The sequence below is a fragment of the Lepisma saccharinum genome, chromosome 1, assembly GCF_977018435.1.
Source record: "Lepisma saccharinum chromosome 1, izLepSacc3.1, whole genome shotgun sequence".
Taxonomy (NCBI): domain Eukaryota; kingdom Metazoa; phylum Arthropoda; class Insecta; order Zygentoma; family Lepismatidae; genus Lepisma; species Lepisma saccharinum.
Window position 1 is genome coordinate 146395967 of NC_139229.1, and position 20139 is coordinate 146416105.

The following is a 20139-nucleotide window of genomic DNA, read 5'->3' on the forward strand; positions in this document are numbered from 1 at the left end:
GTTGTTTTCAACTACACGCTTAATTATGATTTTCCCAATTGTAAATCTATCAGACGTGTCTCCCGATTTAGTCGGGACAGTCTTTTACTTTGAATTCCTGTTTTTTCATAGGCGTAACTTGACGGGAGCAGAAAGGGCATTTGTAACCCCCCCAAAAAATCAGGTTTCTTAAAGCTGCTAAAACAGGAATTAAATACTATGATTTGACGCGTCCAAAAAAAGTATTATATTGAAAGATTGTTCCCAAATACGTAGATAGCAATTTAATACTTTGAAAGTGTCTCAGATTTGTTTATTATGTCACATCTTAGTGTGGCACAGGTCTACTACAAAAGTGGAATTTCGTAACAGAAATATGAACCCACTCCTTTTATTTCGTAGCCGATTTCATCTTGAAACTGAAATTAAGAATATTAGTTAACAAGGTAAAAAGGTAAAGTGTTCCCCTGTGCATAGCACCACGCCATGAAGGCGTATAGGGGGTGTGGGGGTAACGCCCCACACTTTCTTGATCCGGTCGTGAGTGGGGGTGATGTGATCAGCATCACGCCCCTGCCGCCTTTACCCCCCAGGGTTTCCCCCAGGTACCCATGTTATTCGACGCTGGGTAGACGCCGGGACCGCTTCCACCGTTAACAAGGTCATTGGTAAACAATAAAAAAATGTGTTAGACCCAATTCTTTAATACCTTATCATAATCTTTATCGCAATTTTAAATTTTGTTGTAAGTCCACTTTATGCAAAAAAAAAAAAGGTAAAGTTCTCACCTGTGCTTAGCGCTACGCCATGAAGGCGTATAGGGGGTGTGGGGGTAACGCCCCACACTTTCGTGATTCGTTCGTGAGTGGGGGTGATGTGATCAGCATCACGCCGCCCCATACTTTCTTGATTCGTTCGTGAGTGGGGGGTGATGTGATCAGCATCACGCCCCTGACCGCCTTTACCCCCAGGGTTTCCCCCAGGTATCCATGTCATTCGACGCTGGGTGGGCGCCGGGGCCGCTTCCAACGTTAGAAAAGTTCCCGGGCTTGAACCGGCCGGGGATCGAACCCGGGGCCTATAGCATGGTAGTCAGACGCGTTACCGACTGAGTCACCGGCACAGATAGACTAATCTGAAATGCATACAGTTTAAAGTGGGATCCGAACCACTATGTGCGATCACCTGGTATCGTACCCGAGACCCCTTGATTACAAGGCCTTACCACTACGCGATCAGTGAGGCGCACACAATCTTTGTATTTCGACCTTTTTAAACCTATATGTATCATATAAGAGGTTGTTTAACGTTGCTATGCCTCTATGGATTATATATAGCCAGTATTCGAGCACATAGCGTCAGGTTTCATAGAATATAAGCTTCTCTTGCATGTTTATGGTTTCCTGTCTGCAGTAGAAAAACTGGCAGGTTCCCGTAGCTTTTCTTTCAATAGTCTTCCAATGGTTGCATATCATATCACTCAAATTTGATTCATTCGTTGCGAACACAATCCCCGATGGCGGAGTGGGATCGTGGGCGCCTTGTAATTAAGGGATCCCGGGTTCGATACTCGGTGGAGGAACATAGTGGTTCGGATCCCCCTTTAAACTGTAGGTCCATTCACGATTAGCCTAACAGGACATAAAGTGAACTTAAGACACCAAATCAAGCAACCAACACAATCCCGTTATTGTCCAGATTATCGAATCCAGAGCCTTCGTCGCGAATAACATAAGCAGTAAGACAACATGAAATAACCGAACAGAAACAGAACCTAAAACCTACATCGGATAGATTGGATTAAGTCGACGATACAGCACGGGTTCTGAAATGAAACAGAATACGAAAGTTGAGGGACCTCTATACGCACCCACTTTTCCTCCACTCAATGGGGAAGATATCCTTCTAGCTCAGAAGCCTTTACGTAGGAGTGCCCTGAGGGAACTTCAAGGCCACTACGATAAAGTGTTCTACGTGCAGCGGCGTATACTCTGGGTCATCTAGGTAATCGCAGATGACCCGGCTGTATTTCTTTTTTTTAATATATATATATATATATATATATATATATATATATATATATATATATATATATATATATATATATATATACATTTCCTCGCAATATTCTTCCAAAGCAATTTCGATGCATACATTTCCTTGCTTCCAGCGCGCGAATACTTCCAATCGTTTGCCACCGAATGTCCGGGAACCTTTCTCCAGCCGGTGGAATGACTTCAGGGAATCTCACCCTGACGTCATTCCTCCCGCTTTCCTTACAACCCTTGGCGAGGAGGGAGGAGAAAGGAAAGAGGGGGAGGAAACACTGCTTTTCAGGCGCGGTGATTCCGTGCCCAGGGTAAGCTCCTTCTTGTGAGAGTCCACCGGTCGCACTCTCAACCTTGAGAGCCTTTTCCGTTCCCTCCGCTCAACTAGGGAAAACATACCCGGTAGAGTGCGAAGAACAGGAAAACTGAATAACATGGGCAAACCAATTCTACGCTAATTTTCACTTTACATTTGCTTCTGTCTTGCTGATTTCTGTTACTTGAACATAAATTTATCAAAAGGGAAAAGCTTAAATATTGAAGATGAAGCAAACTGAATTAAAATTCAAGGCTTAAGCAATTAAAGCACCTATTTGCTGACTCCCCCCATCCTTGTATTTACAAAAATAGTGATTGTTTCTCCTCTCTAATCTTCAAAAGCAGCGAGAATACTTATCTCACGGAACTGAATATTTTTTTAAAGGGAAACCCCCCTCCCCGAAATCCTACAAATATCTAATTTAAAAAGTGTATAGTGGTAATTCATTTTACTTCATTAGCAGGATTAAACACTTTGCTTAATACGTTCTAATAATCTGAGATTCATCTTCAGGACTTCTAACCCCACTGTTTCAAATTTATGTGGCGGCTGATAATAAGGGATGATCCTCATCCCGAATTAAAATTCTGACTCTGACCTGCAATGATTCGAACTTTTAAAAACCTGTCAATTCGAGCTCGGAAAGGGATTTTTTTTATTATTCATAGGGAATTTCATTCTGAGCCAGGAACACAACAACAGAAGTTTGGCGCGTGAAACTGAATGCGTGTAGTCGTTGGCTTCGTGCTGTGCTTCGTGTTTATTATTTATTTAGGTGTTAGTGTTTGTCGTGATAGTGCTGTGTTAAAGGGTAATGGATGTGATACAAGATTTGCTGGTGAAACCTTTTGGAACAAGATCTTTTCAGGAGAAGTTGCAAATTGTTAATACAGGTAGGCCAGTGTCATCGCTTGAACTTATTTCTACACACAAAGACAAAATCGGGAATATGTGAGGCATTTTCGCAAGCAAATTATGACAAAACACCATGGTTGACAGGAAGTATAAGTGTTAATAAGCTTTGCATTTTTGTTCGCCGTGCTTACTTTTCGGGGCTGAAAAGAATGTATGGACGCGTGACTGTAATCTTTGCAACACTTGTGCCAAACATGAAAAATCCAAAAGTCACATAACTTCCTTTGTTAAGCTGCAATCTTTCGCCCAGACACGTATTGACGTGCAACTGGACAAACAGCGTGCTTTGGATGTAGTACAGCACAAGTAATCGGGTCCTGGAGTAAGTTGAATTTTGCACTTAAATTAATATTGCGGGTTTTTATTTCACTAGTGCACGTCTTTCATTTTTATATTTCACAGGCTGTTTTTTTATAGCTTTATAATACTGTCTTGTTTTACTATTTGAAATTCTACGCGTATAGTAAACTGCAATAACGAGAATTAATTGATTGTGATCGTAGCAATAAGACAAACATTCCGACACAATATTCCTAAATCCAATATGGAGCGTGACATAAATTGCACGGAAACTTTTGGAGTTTGAGGATCAAAAGGTCGGAGATTACCCACTCGTTAGAACCAGCATACGCCACTGTCTACGTGCAATGACGGGACCAAAACATACGTCAGATAGCTGTGTTCCTCCTTATTTCGTACGCCATTGATAACTGGAACACGTGACCTCGTCTTTGGTAGAGCACAAGCCTGCTTGCTTGCCACCACCCTTTAGTTCAGTGACCTTCGCCCGTAGTCAGCAAGAGTGAATGACTCACCAGATACTTGTTGTCTGTGAGGCTACACAAGAATAGATATTTCGTTAGTGGCTGTAAGTATTGTTTCATCTGCAGTTATATCAGTTAACATTTCAATAGTTTCCTAATGGTTACGTTAGTGATAAACATGTAAATTAGTTCTCGAGAGTGAACGTTTTATCTATTTGAACGGGGGATTTTTATAGAGCCTGCATGTATTATTTTTTCCTGAAACAAGAAGAAATTCGAAGACGCAAAAAGAGTTGTATAAGAGTAGTTAACAAAAGGAAAAAAGAAGAAGAAAACGAAAATGTAAATGCTGAAATAAATTATGGTAGAGATCGAGTGAATAACATTTTGTCATGGGGCCTCCTCGATGGAGTAGTGATAACGTCGTCGCCTTGTAATCAGTGGATCCCGGGTTTGATACACGATGGATGCACATAGTGGTTAGTATCCCACTTTAAACTGAAGGTCGAGTCCAGATTAGCATATCTGTGCACCAAACCAAAACTAAGAAAGAAATTGTCACAGTGTAAGAAAATTTCATGTTCAACCAGATACGAAACAAAAGGGAATAATATATTGCAGGTTGGAGTTCACATCTGTAGCATCTAACCAGCACAATTATGAATCGCAACATATCGTATGAGATCCATTTTTATTATACATGTATGATAATATAAGAGAAGTAGAGGAAAGAGAAAACCAAGCGAAACACGGACGCCTTCTCCAGAATTTCAAATCTCGTTACATAAGGTTCTGGGTTGGAGTCCCGAACAGGCATGACTTTCTTGTTCTTGCCCTTTTATCTGCTTCATTTCATCATAATTCATCGTTATGGTTTACCTGCAGGGGAAGAATAATGACAATAATTGCCAATACAAAGCCAATGACAAACAGAACAACTCGATTACGGAGGTGCCAAGAAGAAACGAGACTTGACAGTTTCTCCGCCTCTCGGTTTGTCGAATTGAAAATTGCTGTCCCGTTCTCGGTCTCGACTAGTTAAATATAGAAATCGAAAATGTATGTGAATGAATATACATGTATTTTATATATTCCGGTTTTGTAGGAGATTTCGTGAGAGATGAAATAAGTACTCTTCCATCGTATTTATTTTTATAATTTTTATTCCCTGTTCGATGATCGCGACGATAAGGACGAGTGACCATTACACGAAATTGATGACGAAATAGTCAAACACCCCCGACAAGGACGGTACTCAAAACCGGGAACTTTGGCGACGATATCGAATGTCAATCACTTAATGAGCTTGACCACCGAGCCTGCTTAATGTTGTTTCTCTCAGGAAATTCGTAATAACTGTCAATATCCCACATTCACTATCATTTTCTTCATAATTTATCTTATTGTTGTGATTAACCTGAATTCAAAGAATTAGTTGAAAGGCAAAAATGCAAGATTGAATGTCTCTGATGTTACTTCGTGCCGAATAATATGACGTGGTATTATGATATGAATTTATTAATCATATAATATGCCTATTCATTCCATTGATTGATCCCAATTGAGCACACAAAATATGCTATAATGTCCACTCCATGGAGGAGTGGTTAGCACAGCGCGCTACGATGCCATGGGTCCCTGGTTAGAATCTCGACTTGAGCGTGGGTGTCCTTGGTAAGTGTCCCTTCATCAATTTCATCATAGCATCACTCATCTTCATCGTCGCTATTTGCCAAAAGTGAAAGAATAGCAAATCTAAATAACAAACATCCAATCAAATCGAACATCTCTACCGATTTAATTCTATACGGTACCGAATTCCCACTTTATTACTGCATCTTAAGTCATTTTACAGCATCTCAATTGTTTTCCGATTCGAAAACATTTGGAATGTTGTCTTGTGCAGTTGATTGTGCATTGTTTCGTTGTTTGGATTGTTTAATTAACGTCGCATTAATTAGTTTTAGACCAATCGTGACGGGGGAAGCAAGAGCACAAAGAAAGCGAAAGAGACAAGGAAGAGACCACGGCTTTCTTTAAAGATAGCATCCCGTGAATACAACTCAAGTGACTGCAGAATATTATGAATAAAATTTATTTCGCTTTTTCCTTTTATTTCTGTTTCAGTTATTTTACTTCGCTTTTCTTCTACCACTCGCGTTACTCGTGTCGGTGAGGAAGAATTATAAACTCGTGAAATGGACGATGGTACAAAAAAATATATGCCTCTCCCACGGTTCGAAACTGTCAGTACAAAATATTGTCTTATATTTAAAATTTACGGGCAAATATGGTTTGTCAGGTAGCAATTTTCGCTTATCTCTTTCTCAAGGGGTTCCATTGCCTCTCTGATGTCGTAGTAGTAACGTCTTCGCCATGTAATGAAAGGCTTCCGAATTCAATACCAAGTAGAGAGGCTTTGGTTCGAATCCCATTTTAATCTGTAGGTCCAGTGCATGAACTAGACTTAAACAATTAACGTGTGGCATGTGGTCTGTGATGAGAACCATCATTTCAGCGAACCTTCTTGACAATGACTCTAATATCACTTGATAGAATAGTATTTCCTTACGAGTAGCTCTTGTCAAGAAACCAGTTCCTGAAATTTTCTTCTGGAGGCATCGTAGCACCCAGCTGTTTGTTGTGGCTGGGGCACGAGTCATGTGACTCATGCTATCAAAGCTCAATCCTTCCCGAGAAGTCAGAATCACCAGGCAAACTTAAGCGAATATTTTGTTATTTGGGTTGCATAAACAACAGGCTTTAAGACGTTACGAAATTCTACGTCCCGTGGCCCAGGTATTTTTTTCTCAGACTGTACGCATGCATAGGCGCCGACTCCATGGGGCTTGGGGGGCCCGAGCCCCTCCCCAATGTTAATGATGTTGGGGCAGAGCCCCTCAAATAATTTTGCTTAAGAGGATCTAATGTATTATTTTGCTTCTCTTGTAAAGTTTACTCTGTATATCTGACTGGAAATCTTTAGACTCTGGTGTTCCTCAGGGTAGTGTATTGAGTCAATTGCTATTTTCAATGTATGTAAACGATATAACAAGAACCATAAGAAATCTTACACATCACATGTATGCTGATGATTTTCAGTGTTATATATCACGTTCATTGTCGAATTTATCACGTGGAATTGAGCTGATGAACATGGAACTGTCAAATATTAATAATTGGGCTGCCCGTCATGGGTTATATATAAATTTCAATAAATCACAATGCATATTAATTGGATCACGTCAGCTTTTAGCACGTATAAATTCGGCTAATATACCAACTGTACAACCAAACGGTGCATGCATACCATTTTCTAAATCTGTAAATATAATCTATATGTAATACTAATACTATATGTAAGAAAGCCTATGTTTCCTTACAACTATTAAACAAATCAAAAAAAAAAATATTCCGCCTGTTATTAAAGAACGACTTGTACAAGCTTTGGTCCTCTCACATCTTGACTATTGCGATACTGTATATGCTGATTGTAGTGATCTCCGGATCAAAGCGAGTTGAGTCGACCACCCAACACGCTCGGCTACCGAGGTCGGCATAAAACTGTTATGTTGGCCTCTTAATGTAAATACATAGCCTACTTTGAAATAAATATGTTAATTGTTATCTAAAAAACAAATTAGCAGACACACGTTTTTCATGTTACATTTCATTTGTATGAGGAATATAATAGCTGTTTAAAAACTGCTATACGAAGAAGTAATTTTTATTTTTAAAAAAGGGAGGGAGTGAGTCATTCATTCATTTATTTCAGTGATTAGAGCCTCGCCAATAATTTTGACAAGTAGGCACCCCTGTACGCATGTGCTACAAAATATAAACGATTAGAAAGATAAGAGTTCGCAGTAATTAGGGTTGGTTTAATATGTCTGTTCTACATGAAACATGTCAAATCTGCAATGCATTTGCCTTTACTACTTTTTTCTGATATCTGCATATTATATAAAAGAGAATATGAACACAACATATTTATGCACAGAAATGTTCTGTGTGTGTCTATTGCCGCCTCAGGATGTCTCTAACGAAGGTTTGGCCGTAAGTCTTGACCTATGTGTGGGTGTATTATTGTAAGTGCTCTTTCATCAATTTCATCTAATCGTAATCATCATTCAACTCATCGAGTTAGTACCAAGAAATTCGAAGTGAAACAAAAGAAAATACAAATACTAAAATGCCATTGTGGTGATTTCGGCCAATTCCGAACATCGAATGTCGATTAAAGCAGATTCCGAGCTCGGCCGTCTCTTTCCTTCTAGACGAGTTTTCCAAAAAAAATGTGACGATTTCTGAAATTCAGGTGTAGAGTAAACAAGATTGCCGAAGAATTGTCTTTTACTTAATTTCCTAAACAAACATCCGCACAACTATGTTTTCAATCCCCAATACCTCAAAACAGTAATCTTGACGGTTCCCAATTTTAGTTTTCTGCATTTAAAAAGTTAGTAATTTTTCCTCCAAGCATGGATCCTCTTGCTTGTGAAAGAAAGTATAAACCAGAGTTATTAATTTTAGCAGGTACTGAAGAAAAACAAGTAAATAAGGAATTAAACTCACATTCAAAACGGCTAGCAATTCTTTTACCCCTTCCTGGACGTCTTCATTGGTATCCAAAATGTCTAGTGTTTGCCGCATTGCCGGGGCAGTAGGGTCCTTTGCTCCCATGTATACCAAAGATAAAGCTGTGTGCAGACTGAAGGGAGAAAACACCAAATTTTGGTCGTCAGATGCCAGAATCTGTGAAAGATAGTAAAATAATAATTTAATCAAAATCCTTCCTAGTTCTTAATTCAGGACGAAGGTGAAGTCTGAATCTTTCCGTGATTCTATTTTATTCTAAAAAGCTATATTGTAATTATTTACTGTGATAATTGTTCCTTCTTTTTACAGGGAGTTTTTAAGGAGAGGGGAACGGACGTGAAACGAAGACGATAATTCCCAGTAATTAGAAGTTGACCTGTGCTTTGTAAATTTATTTCGGGTCGACTCTCTCTCTGTAATTCACAACCACAGAGGCGCAACCACCAATTTCTGTCTGGGGGGGTGGGGTGGGAGCAAGTACCAGGATAAACGTACTACTACTACTACTACTACTAATAATAATAATGATAATAATAGTAATAATAGTAATAATGATAATAATAATATTAAATGTCCCGGGTTCGATCCCCCGCCGGTTCAAATCCGGGAACTTTTCTAACGTTGAAAGCGGTCCCGGCGCCCACCCAGCGTCGAATAACATGGGTACCTGGGGGAAACCCTGGGGGGTAAAGGCGGTCAGGGCGTGATGCTGATCACATCACCCCCACTCACGACCGGATCAAGAAAGTGTGGGGCGTTACCCCCACACCCCCTATACGCCTTCATGGCGTGGTTCTAATTACAGGGGAGCACTTTACCTCTTTAGTAGATATAATCAGCCGCTTCTGAGCCATCAAGTGGGTCTCAGTGTTGCCAACCCACCCAAAGAAAATTTCACCATATGATATTTTACAGGCGAAGATAACCTACAAATAGGAGTTGGCAACACTGACTAGTTGCTTCTCAACGTCTTGGAAAACGTCTTAAGACAAATATCTTAATCTTTAAGAAAGTCGACTTCCGGTATGTCAAGATGTTACTTCCGGTCTGTCAAGAAAATTTTCTTAAGACAAATATCTTAAGACGTTTTCCAAGACATTGATTTTCTTGGCTCCTATTTGAGCTAGGATGATGATTTTAAGTTTGTTGGATAGGATTCGACGAGAACTATTCAACTAGCAAATAAAAAATCGATTCTACCCCCTCTATTTCTTTCTAGCATACTGATCTATTGCATGCTAACCAAACATCTTAAGCAATATTGGGAGGCAGGGCTCTTGTAACGCCACGGGTCCTCCACATGTATGTACGTATGTAATGCGATTTATGGGGGAAGAGGGGGGGGCGGAAGTTATACAATGTACTTCCTGGTGTTTCAGTAGCTAAACGATAGAATTCCTCACTGGCCAATTTTAATCTTACAGCTAGAAATGTTTCTATAAAATAACCATGCCTATGAACCTGTTTGGCTTCAGGAAGCAAGCTATGGAAGTGCCCGTCCAGCCTACGTCATCGAGCTTCAACGAACTCCTGCCTTCCATGCTATCTAAACTTAACGGTCTATTAATTATACACTTGAATAGCATTTTGACCCAGTACGACGAAGATGTGGGCAAAATTTTCTATGTATTCAACAACAACTTGAATTATTACCAGTTCCCCATCTCCGGCAAACTTAAGTTCATCATGAATCCCGAGGCCAAGGTTTCCTCTGGCAAGAACATCTATCGCATCAAGCATGATAGGATGGATGCGACTACAACGTACGATGTGTCTGCTGGCGATCGCCTCTACGTCGAGCTCTTGGACGACTACGATAAACTCATCCCTCTTTTCATAGAAATGAAAATCACCTATCCTATAATAAATAACCACAGTGGTAACAATGCCTAACGATATTTTTGGCCACACCAAGCGCGACGATCACGGCGACGAGCTTCTCATGCTCGACGTCAGGGTCAAGAAGTTGCGAAGCGACCTGCAGGCCCTGCAGTCCACGCTCAATTCCAGCCTCCAGTCAGAAATAGCTAGCCTACAGTCTCAGTGCCTGGAAGCCGTACTCAAAATTGACGCCGAACTTAAATCGCTGCTGCAAAAGTACACCGACCTCGCGTCAATAGACAACTTCGACAACTTGGCACTGAGTGTAGGCAAGCTCCAAAACGAACTTGTGAAGCTGCAGCAAGCGCAAACTTCCGATGTGGAACAGCTGAAGCGACACTTGCAGAACCAAACGAGCACCATCCAGACTGAACTGCAAAACATTATCCAGAGTATAAAAACTCAAGATGACTACGATCGCGTGAATGCCAGTATTGCCAAATTGCACGAATAGTTTCAATCGTTCGAAATTCCTACGTTGGAAAGCATCAAGGCTGAGCTTCAAACAGACGCTTTGCATGCAGCCATCAACGAAGTCAAAACTAAACTCCAAACGCTACAGGACTTCATCGACAATCTACCTTCGTCCAGCGAGCTGAATGCTATTGCCCGTAGCGTGGCCAACATCAAACTCCAACTTGAGACCTACGAGGATTTCGGGAAGCTGCAAGGTACTATAGCCCATATTGAGGATGCTCTTGCTATCATCAAAAATGATCTGGCAAACGTACACGAAGCACTGGAATCCAAACTGCCTGGCATCAGGGATACTCTGGCCAGCGTCCAACAGCAGATCACCAAGTTGGAAAATCTAAACACCGAATCAGAGTTGTCGCATTTTCATCACTTGATCGACGACATACAGGCTAAGTTGGAAACTTTGCAACAATCCACCCCCACCCAGGACGACATAACACAATTACAAGAAGGCATACGCGCTGCTGCTGCTGCCTCAGATTTGGACGCGATGAAAAAAGCTTTGGAGTCGCTCCAAAACACGGTGGCCACCCTGCCTACCTCCCAGGAACTGAAAAGCGTGAAGAGGGCTCTCAACCGAATACTCAAATCCGACGACATCAAAAACATCCAAACCGAAATTGAATTGCTTCGGAAGTCTGTTGCAACCTTACCCACCAACCAGAACATCAGCGAGCTACATGCCTCATGCTACATCGGAAATTAGAACCCAGGTCCACGACCTCGCAACCCAGAGCTCCAAGTTGACACTCGTGGAAAGTCTGCAGCAGATTATCGCCAATGTGAAAGAGCAAATTGGCAGCATCGAGGCGAGCCAGGAATCGGCCACAACCAATTTCAGTACCCAACTACATGAGTTAAACGAAAAATTCAAGAGGCTAATTGTCGATGTGAAGATCAAGCCCGATTACGACACTGTTGTCCGTGCTATCGACGAACACCTGGAATCGGTGAACGGTAGATTGGATAATGTGGAGAGCGAGGTTCGAACCAATGTAAACACCCTGAACGCCAGCATCGACAATCTCAAGTCCACTGTTGTCATCGAACTGTACAGCATTCCAAACAGGGAATTTTCCTCGCTCTTCCATCCGGGTGCCTAACTCTACATGATGACTCCTGCAAAAGCCTATCACCAGTTTTTCATCGCTGGCACACTTCAGTTCGTCAAGGTTTCATACTGGTCTTTGCCTCACGCAACCAATACCAACCATGACCGTGACGAACATCAGTGACGAGCCTAAAATAAGAGGAGTGGAGTTGGTCGATTTCACCCACCCCGAAACTGCCTATGCCGAATTAATAAAATATAACATGCAAATAACAGCATTACAAGAGATAAGATGGAATGGGGATGGATGGATCAAAAAGAAAGAATTCTCTCTTATGTATAGTGGGCATCCAACAATTAAAGGAAGGAATGGCACAGGTTTTTTAGTTACTGGAAATGCGAGGAAATGTATACTCGGATTTGAACCAATAAATGACCGAATATGTAAATTAAGAATAAAAGGAAAATTCAACAATATGACCTTTATATGTATATATACACCAACTGAAGACACAAACAAAGAAGATATTGAACATTTCTATAGTGAACTGTCAGATGTATGTGACAGAGTACCAAAACATGATGCATTAATTCTACTGGGGGATTTTAATGCAAGAATAGGTAATGAATCCAGCAGCAGTGGAGTATCAGGCAGATTTTCCCTACACAAAGAAACAAGTGACAATGGAGAAAGGCTGATACAACTAGAAACAATTACAAAACCTTGATATCAGTAGCACCAGATTTAAGCATAAAAAAATCCACAAAGGAACTTGGAAAATACCCGGTGAACAACGATGTAATCAAATTGATCATTTACTGATCAATAAGAGGAGAGCTACATTAATAATTGATGTCAAAACATATAGAGGACCTAGTTGTGATACGGATCACTATCTTGTTAGAACTAAAATAAGACAAAGGATTAGCATGGTTAATGATGGAATATACAAGAAAACTAAGAAATGGAACATAGAAAAATTTAAGAAATCTTCTATACAAAATACATACAGACAAGAAATACAAACAAAACTCGATGAAGCAGGAGAAGAAGATGATGTAGAAGTCGATTGGGATAATTTAAGAAACATCATAGATAGTACTGCTAATCAGGTTTTAGGAACCAAAGCATATGAAAAAAGTGAAGATTGGTATGATGAAGAATGTAAAAAGGCGGTTAAAGCAAAAAATGAAGCTAGAAATAGTTGTCTTAATAGAACTACAAGATCAAATAGAGAAAAATATGAAAATCTGAAAAAGCATGCTAAGAAAATGTGTAGAGAAAAGAAACGCCAAGCAGTAAAAACACAAATAGAAATGTTACAAGAACTAAACACCAAAAAAGAATATAGAAAATTCTATCGAACCCAGAAAGTTATAACACAACAGTATAAACCAAGAACTAGAAACTTAAAATCCAAAGATGGCCAAATCCTAACTGAACAAGCAGAAATAATGAATAGATGGAAAGAACACTTCCGGGCAGTTCAACACAACCAGGATTTAGAAGTGCCCTACTGGAATACGATGAATCAGCAGGATAATGAAAACATATTAGTTGATGCACCAACATACGAAGAAGTGGAGACAGTAATTAAAAACTTTAAAAAAATGAAAGCACCAGGAAATGACAATATGAACAGTGAACTTATACAAGCAGCTGGAAAAGAAATGTATCGTAGAATACATAAACTTATAATTAATATATGGAATCGAGAACAAATGCCAAATGATTGGAACATAGCACTAGTGTGCCCTATACTTAAAAAAGGAGATAAAACAGTCTGTGAAAATTATAGAGGCATATCACTACTAAATAACCTATATAAAATACTTGCAGCAGTAATTAACATCAGACTAACTGATTATGCCGAAGATATTATAGGAGAGTATCAAAGTGAATTTAGGAATAACAGAAGTATTACAGATAACATCCTGATGATGCGTTTGATATTCGAGAAATGCTATGAATATGATATAGATTTGCATGTTTTGTTTATTGATTTCAAACAAGCCTTCGACTCAATATATAGACCAACAATATTACAAAGGTTACAAGAAATTGGAATACCAAATAAATTAGTAAGATTAATCCGAATGACAATTCAAAACACTAGAGCCTCAGTTAAAATTGAAAATGCAAGATCGGACTTTTTCGATGTCATGACAGGAGTCCGCCAAGGAGATCCTCTTTCAGCAACATTATTTAATTTAGTTTTGGACTCGGTGATTAAAAAATTAGATGTGAGAGGAGACATCAGTACTAGACTAAAACAAGTCACAGCATATGCTGACGATGTAGCTATTGTAGCAAGAACTAAGAAAGCTCTTTCAGAAACGTTTATAAGTCTAGTAGAGGAAGCTGCAAGAGTAGGACTCCAAGTCAATGAAAAGAAAACTAAATACATGAATATTAATAGAACAAACATGAATAATAACAGATCAATATTAATAAATAATTACTCTTTTGAATGTGTTAGTAACTTTACATACCTTGGATCTACACTTAATGAAAACAATAAAATAGAATATGAAATAGACGAAAGAATAAAGAAAGGTAATAAGGCCTATTATGCAAATGTATCCCTGCTAAAATCGAAACTTCTGAAACGAAATACAAAAATGAAGATATATCTTACTATGATAAGACCAGTGGTTACATATGCTGCTGAAACCTGGACCCTAACACAGAAGGATAGAAACAAATTAAGTATATTTGAGAGACAAATTTTAAGGAAGATCTTTGGCCCGGTACAGATAGAATATGATGTATGGAGAATAAGAAATAATGTGGAACTAGAAAAATTAATCAATGGTGCAGACATTATACGATATATCAAAAGTCAAAGAATTAAGTGGTTAGGCCACATACAAAGAATGGATAACATGAGAACTATAAAACGTATACTAGAATGGAAACCTATGGGAAGGCGACCAATTGGAAGACCTAGGATGAGATGGATTGAAGATGTATGCGAAGATTTAAAGATTCTCAAAGTTAGAAATTGGAAAGAAATGGCAAAGAAGAGGAAAGATTGGAATGATTTGTCTGAGAAAGCTAAAACCCACAAAGGGTTGTGATGCTAATGGAAGAAGAAGAAGAGTTGGTCGATTTCACCCACCCCGAAACTGTCTATGCCGAAGATGCTACTCAAATTATCGACACAGAAATAGGTGACAAGTTGTACATAGAAAACCCGGCATTGTCTGCGGCCAGAAATCCCATTCAAGCTATATTCTTATTTTCGGGCAATGTCTAGGCAGGCTATTGTGAACGAGCTGCACAAACCTGCACGGCGAAACTACAAACGACTGGCGGTAGTGACCAAAAGCATAGACGACTTGTGGAAAGCTGACCTTGTGGAAATGAGCAGTGGCAACTTAAAAAATTTAAATAAAATCAACAAGGGATACAAGTATCTTCTCACCGTTATAGACACATTTTCAAAATTTGCGTGGGCTTTACCCCTCAAGGCAAAAACAGGAACCTGTGTAGTGGAAGCATTCAAAACTATTTTCGATAAAAGTGGCAGGCGAACTCGATTTCTTCAAACAGACAACGGAAAAGAATTCTACAACTCTGTCTTTCAGCAATTTATTCAAAAACAAAATATTCAACATTACTCTACCTTTAGTCACATCAAAGCCAGCATAGTGGAACGTTTCAACAGAACTCTCAAAACACGCATGTGAAAAAATTCACGCTTCAGGGAAATTACAAGTGGCTCGACATGCTTCCGGAACTTGTTAACAGCTATAATCACAGTTTGCATCGCACGATAAACATGAAACCAGCTGACGTCAACAAATCTGACGAGCGACGTTTAATTTCTACGGTTTATTGCCCAAAGTACAAATTTACAAGCAAGAAACCGAAATACAAAATTGGAGATCAGGTGAGAATCAGTAAATTTAAGCGTGCGTTCGAAAAAGGCTTCACTAAAAATTGGAGTACGGAACTTTTCACCGTAGTTCGAGTCTTACCCGGAAACCGTCACACGTATATAATAAAAGATAATCGCGACGAAATTCTGAAAGGAAGATTTTACGAAGAGGAACTTTCTAAAACAAAATACCCCGACACGTATCTTATTGAAAAAGTATTACGTAGAAAAGGTGACAAACTGTTGGTGAAATGGCTGGGACTCGAGGAAAAAAGTTGGATAGACGCAAACGAGGTGATTGTGTAACGGGTGCTTGGGATATGGTACGGCGACTGCCAGATTTTCCATCGGAACGTCAGGATAGGAAAAATGGCGAGCTTCTACCCGACAACATTCGATGCCTCGTTGTTGGACCTTCTGGATGTGGAAAAACAACGTTGCTTATTGATAATTTTCTTCTTGCACCCAACTGGTTAAACTGGAAGAACAGGCACCTGTATGTTTTCTCCAAAAGTTTGGAGCAACCGAAGTATCGCCAGCTGTCGAAACTGTACGAGGGACTAGGCATAGCTATATTTGCTTCTGAAGTGATACCACTAGACTGCTGTCTCGAAAATTCGGTGGTGGTTTTTGACGATGTGATCCTTGAGAACCAGAACGAAATTCGCATTTTTTTTTACTCAGGGTCGGCACAGAGGCATGGACTGCTTCTACCTTGCTCAGACTTTTTCCAAAATCCCCAAGCAGCTACTCCGAGACAATGCTAATTTCATTTGTTTGTTTCGTCAAGACTACACCAATTTAAAACATGCTTACGATGATTATGTAGGTGGGGACATAAACTACAATCAGTTTTCCAAATTTTGCTCTTCATGCTGGAACCAAGACGATTTCGGATTTTTCACAATAGACATGACGAGGAAACCCAATAACGGAAAATACAGAAACAAAATTAATAATTTTCTAAACGTTGCAACGTTACAAGAAACGTCTTGACCTATTATAAACAACTACGTACAAAAAAAAAAGAAATGAACGCAAACTTGCAGACGACAACCTGAAGCTGCGTAGCTACCTGGCAAAACGGTTTAAAGGTTGGAAATCCGACAATCGTGGAATTTACGAAAGAAAAAGCGTCAGGACCAACCTATTATCGATGCCATCAGTGGACTTGGTAAAGAAATCAAAGATGTCACCGAGCAAAACAAAGAGTTAATCAACGAGCTTGTGCCACTCACCGCTCGAAATTATACCATACCCACACCGATATCCAGCATTCACACTACTCCGTTCGAACTTGCTCCGGCTCCGAGACGTCAGGCCCTAGGCAGTATCTCTTCGGACAAGCTAGTCGAGCTGGGTCCGTTGGCGAGGGATTACCTAAGCACCGGGAAATTCGAAATAGACGAGGTATTCGGATTGTACCCGACCATGGAACCCAACAAGGGTGTGGTTTGGAAAATTGGAAAATCGAAAGTCACGTTCGAGGGTGACGATGTAAAAGTTAATTTGGGCGAGAAGAACAGCTGGACTAGGTATCCTGGCACGGTGGGACTGTGGGAACTTATCACTTAGAAGCAACCTAAAGATTATACAGACGAGGATTACCAAAGTTACACAGAAATTTTGATCATGACGGACGCCCTGTACCAAAACAACGATGCAACACACAATCGCGTGAAATCTAGCAGTGGAGAAAGGTACAGGAACCTCATGAAGCCAATATGGACCCAGCTCAAGACTGGCAGCGGTGTCAAACTCTACAACACCTTGCCCAAGGAGTTTGTTTGGGTAAACGACGTAAGGAAGCTTGTAAATCGATTGCTGGTTATCGCAGGCGAAGAAAATGCAGGCAATCGCAATTTCCACAACGTGAAGGTGGGCATCATGGACATGATAAGCACCAAGCTTGCCAACTTTATTGTCAACGACAACAAAGGTATAGGTTATCTTATCAAAATCATCAACACCCTGCCTCCCAAATTCTGGAATGTAGCCGAGGGTCGAGGTCTCGTGAACGATGTTATCAACAAACTATCCTTCGAGATGCACCTACCGGGTTACCAGTACTGCGGTCCGGGTACCAAACTCAAACAGGGACTGGAAAGAGGAGACAAGGGGGTGAACCCACTGGACGCTGCATGCAAGGATCACGACATTACCTACAATACTCACACAGATCTCGACGCACGTCATGATGCTGACAGAAAATTGGAGCATGCAGCTTTCGGGAGACTCGTCAGCAGAGATGCCTCGGTAGGTGAACGGGTTGCCGCATTGGGTACGACCATCGCCATGAACACAAAACAAAAATTAGGGTGGGGATTGTAACTAAATAACCCTTGTGAAAAAAAGCAACTTGTATAACCAACCTATCATCACTTCATTGCATTAGGGGCAAAGCCTTACCCTTTCACGATATATAAATAACATACTATCACCATGAAGCCCAAAGGTGTTGTTTACCAAATACCCTACGCAAACCTCAAGTCTCTCGGAGGTTTTGATGGAATGCTCACCAAAAAGCAGCGCGAGAAGAAACATTCCTGCTTGGCAAAAGGTCATGGAATGAAATTGCTGCTCAGCATTCCTCAGTTGAGGAGGTTACAAGGTTCGCGAAAGCAGCAGAAGACTGGAGGTTTCATATTCAGCATCCCGGCTATCTTGGCAGCATTGGGTGCTGTAGGCAGCTTGGCAGGAGGCAGTGCCGCCATTGCCAAGACCGTCATCGATGCAAAAAAGAATAAGGCCGAGTTAGAAGAGCACAAACGCCACAACCTGGCTATGGAGAAGAAGGGGAAAGGTATGACCAAAAAGCGAAAAAACAACCTCGAAGCTTTGAAAAAGTTTTAAAAAAAGAAGAGCCCCTGTCCAACTTCGATATTGAATCTTTGTTCGAATCGTTGGGGGTCAAGCACTTCAGGGGCGTTTTCATGTCTGATTCTCTACCCTCTGTTGTGAAGAAAAAAGAGTGTGGTGTGGTTAACCTAGACAGTTACGAAAATCCAGGTACACATTGAATATGCTACCTCAAAGCCAACAACAACAAAGCATTTGTTTTCGATTCATTCGGAGGCACTCCACCTGCTGGGTTGGTAAAGTATCTCAGTGTTGTCAACCTCTACTACAATGACGAACGCATCCAGGGTTTCAGCGATGTGAACTGTGGCCATCTCTGCGTTTCCATGCTTGTCTTCCTCTCGCAATTAAATAACCCAACAATCGAGGATTTCCAGAAAGCATTGTGGCACCTGAAGCACTATGGGAGTATTCCATCTCACAAGCGAGACTTCGTTTCTGAAACTCGCATTGCATGACGATATCATCTATCCTAAATCTATTGCTCTTCGTGCATTCTACAGCATGTACCTGGTACCTAATGTGACGGTACACAACAATACCATCAAAATTGGCAGCGAGAAAATCAGCATCACCCCTGGCCAGTACAACCTGTCTACCTCGAAGGCTCAATTGGCAAGAAGTGTACTGCTGTCGCAAAATTCTGTAACTCACAGGGTGGAACTGGTGTCTGCCACGGAAACCGTAGACCTGGGTACCATCGGAGAGCTTTTGGGATTCGAGAATAACACAAAGCTCGAACCTGGCATCAAGTACATCGGTGCTAACATTCCTAAATTTCTAGCCATCGAGACTCTGAACATACATTGCAATGTGGCAGAAGGTATGAATTTGCAATTACCAACGAGAAGGGAGAGGTGGTTGATTTTGCAGGAGCCACGACCACTGCCGTCGTGGAGATTAACATATAATAAATAACCATTATGGAGCAAATCGAAAGTTACGAGTTGCAGTCCTTCCCACCCAATCGTTGCACGTTTGCCAACCTTGACGAAGCGAATCGAGAGATAGAATACGACGTGGACGTCGGGGATGGATTCATTCACCCTCACAGAGCTGATTTGTATATCAAGTTTGATATTGTGAAGAGAGACAACGGCGAAGCATTCCTTGCCAATGCAAATTTAAGACTTGTAGATAATTTTGTGCCGTACCTATTCTCGGAGGTGGAAGTTAGAAAGCATGGCACCGTGATCGATAGGGTTGACTACCCCGGGATTACCTCTACAGCTGTGGGAACACTGAAACTCTCCAAGACCGATGTAGCATACTACCAGGCAGGGGGATTCGAAGCAGGTACAAAAATCAAAACTCAAAGTCACACAGTACTGTTTCCCATGCGTCTGCTTGCTGGCTTCTTCTC

General features: G+C 40.7%; 1 protein-coding gene across 1 annotated transcript in view; it reads right to left on the reverse strand.

The window, feature by feature from the left end:
* LOC146002263 (leukocyte elastase inhibitor-like) overlaps positions 1-20139 on the reverse strand; it is an 82894-nt gene that overhangs the window by 55562 nt on the left and 7193 nt on the right. Inside the window, exon 3 of the mRNA XM_083139983.1 lies at positions 8601-8780. Within this exon, the coding sequence (XP_082996109.1) occupies positions 8601-8780 (180 nt within the window). The remainder of the gene's footprint in view (positions 1-8600; positions 8781-20139) is intronic.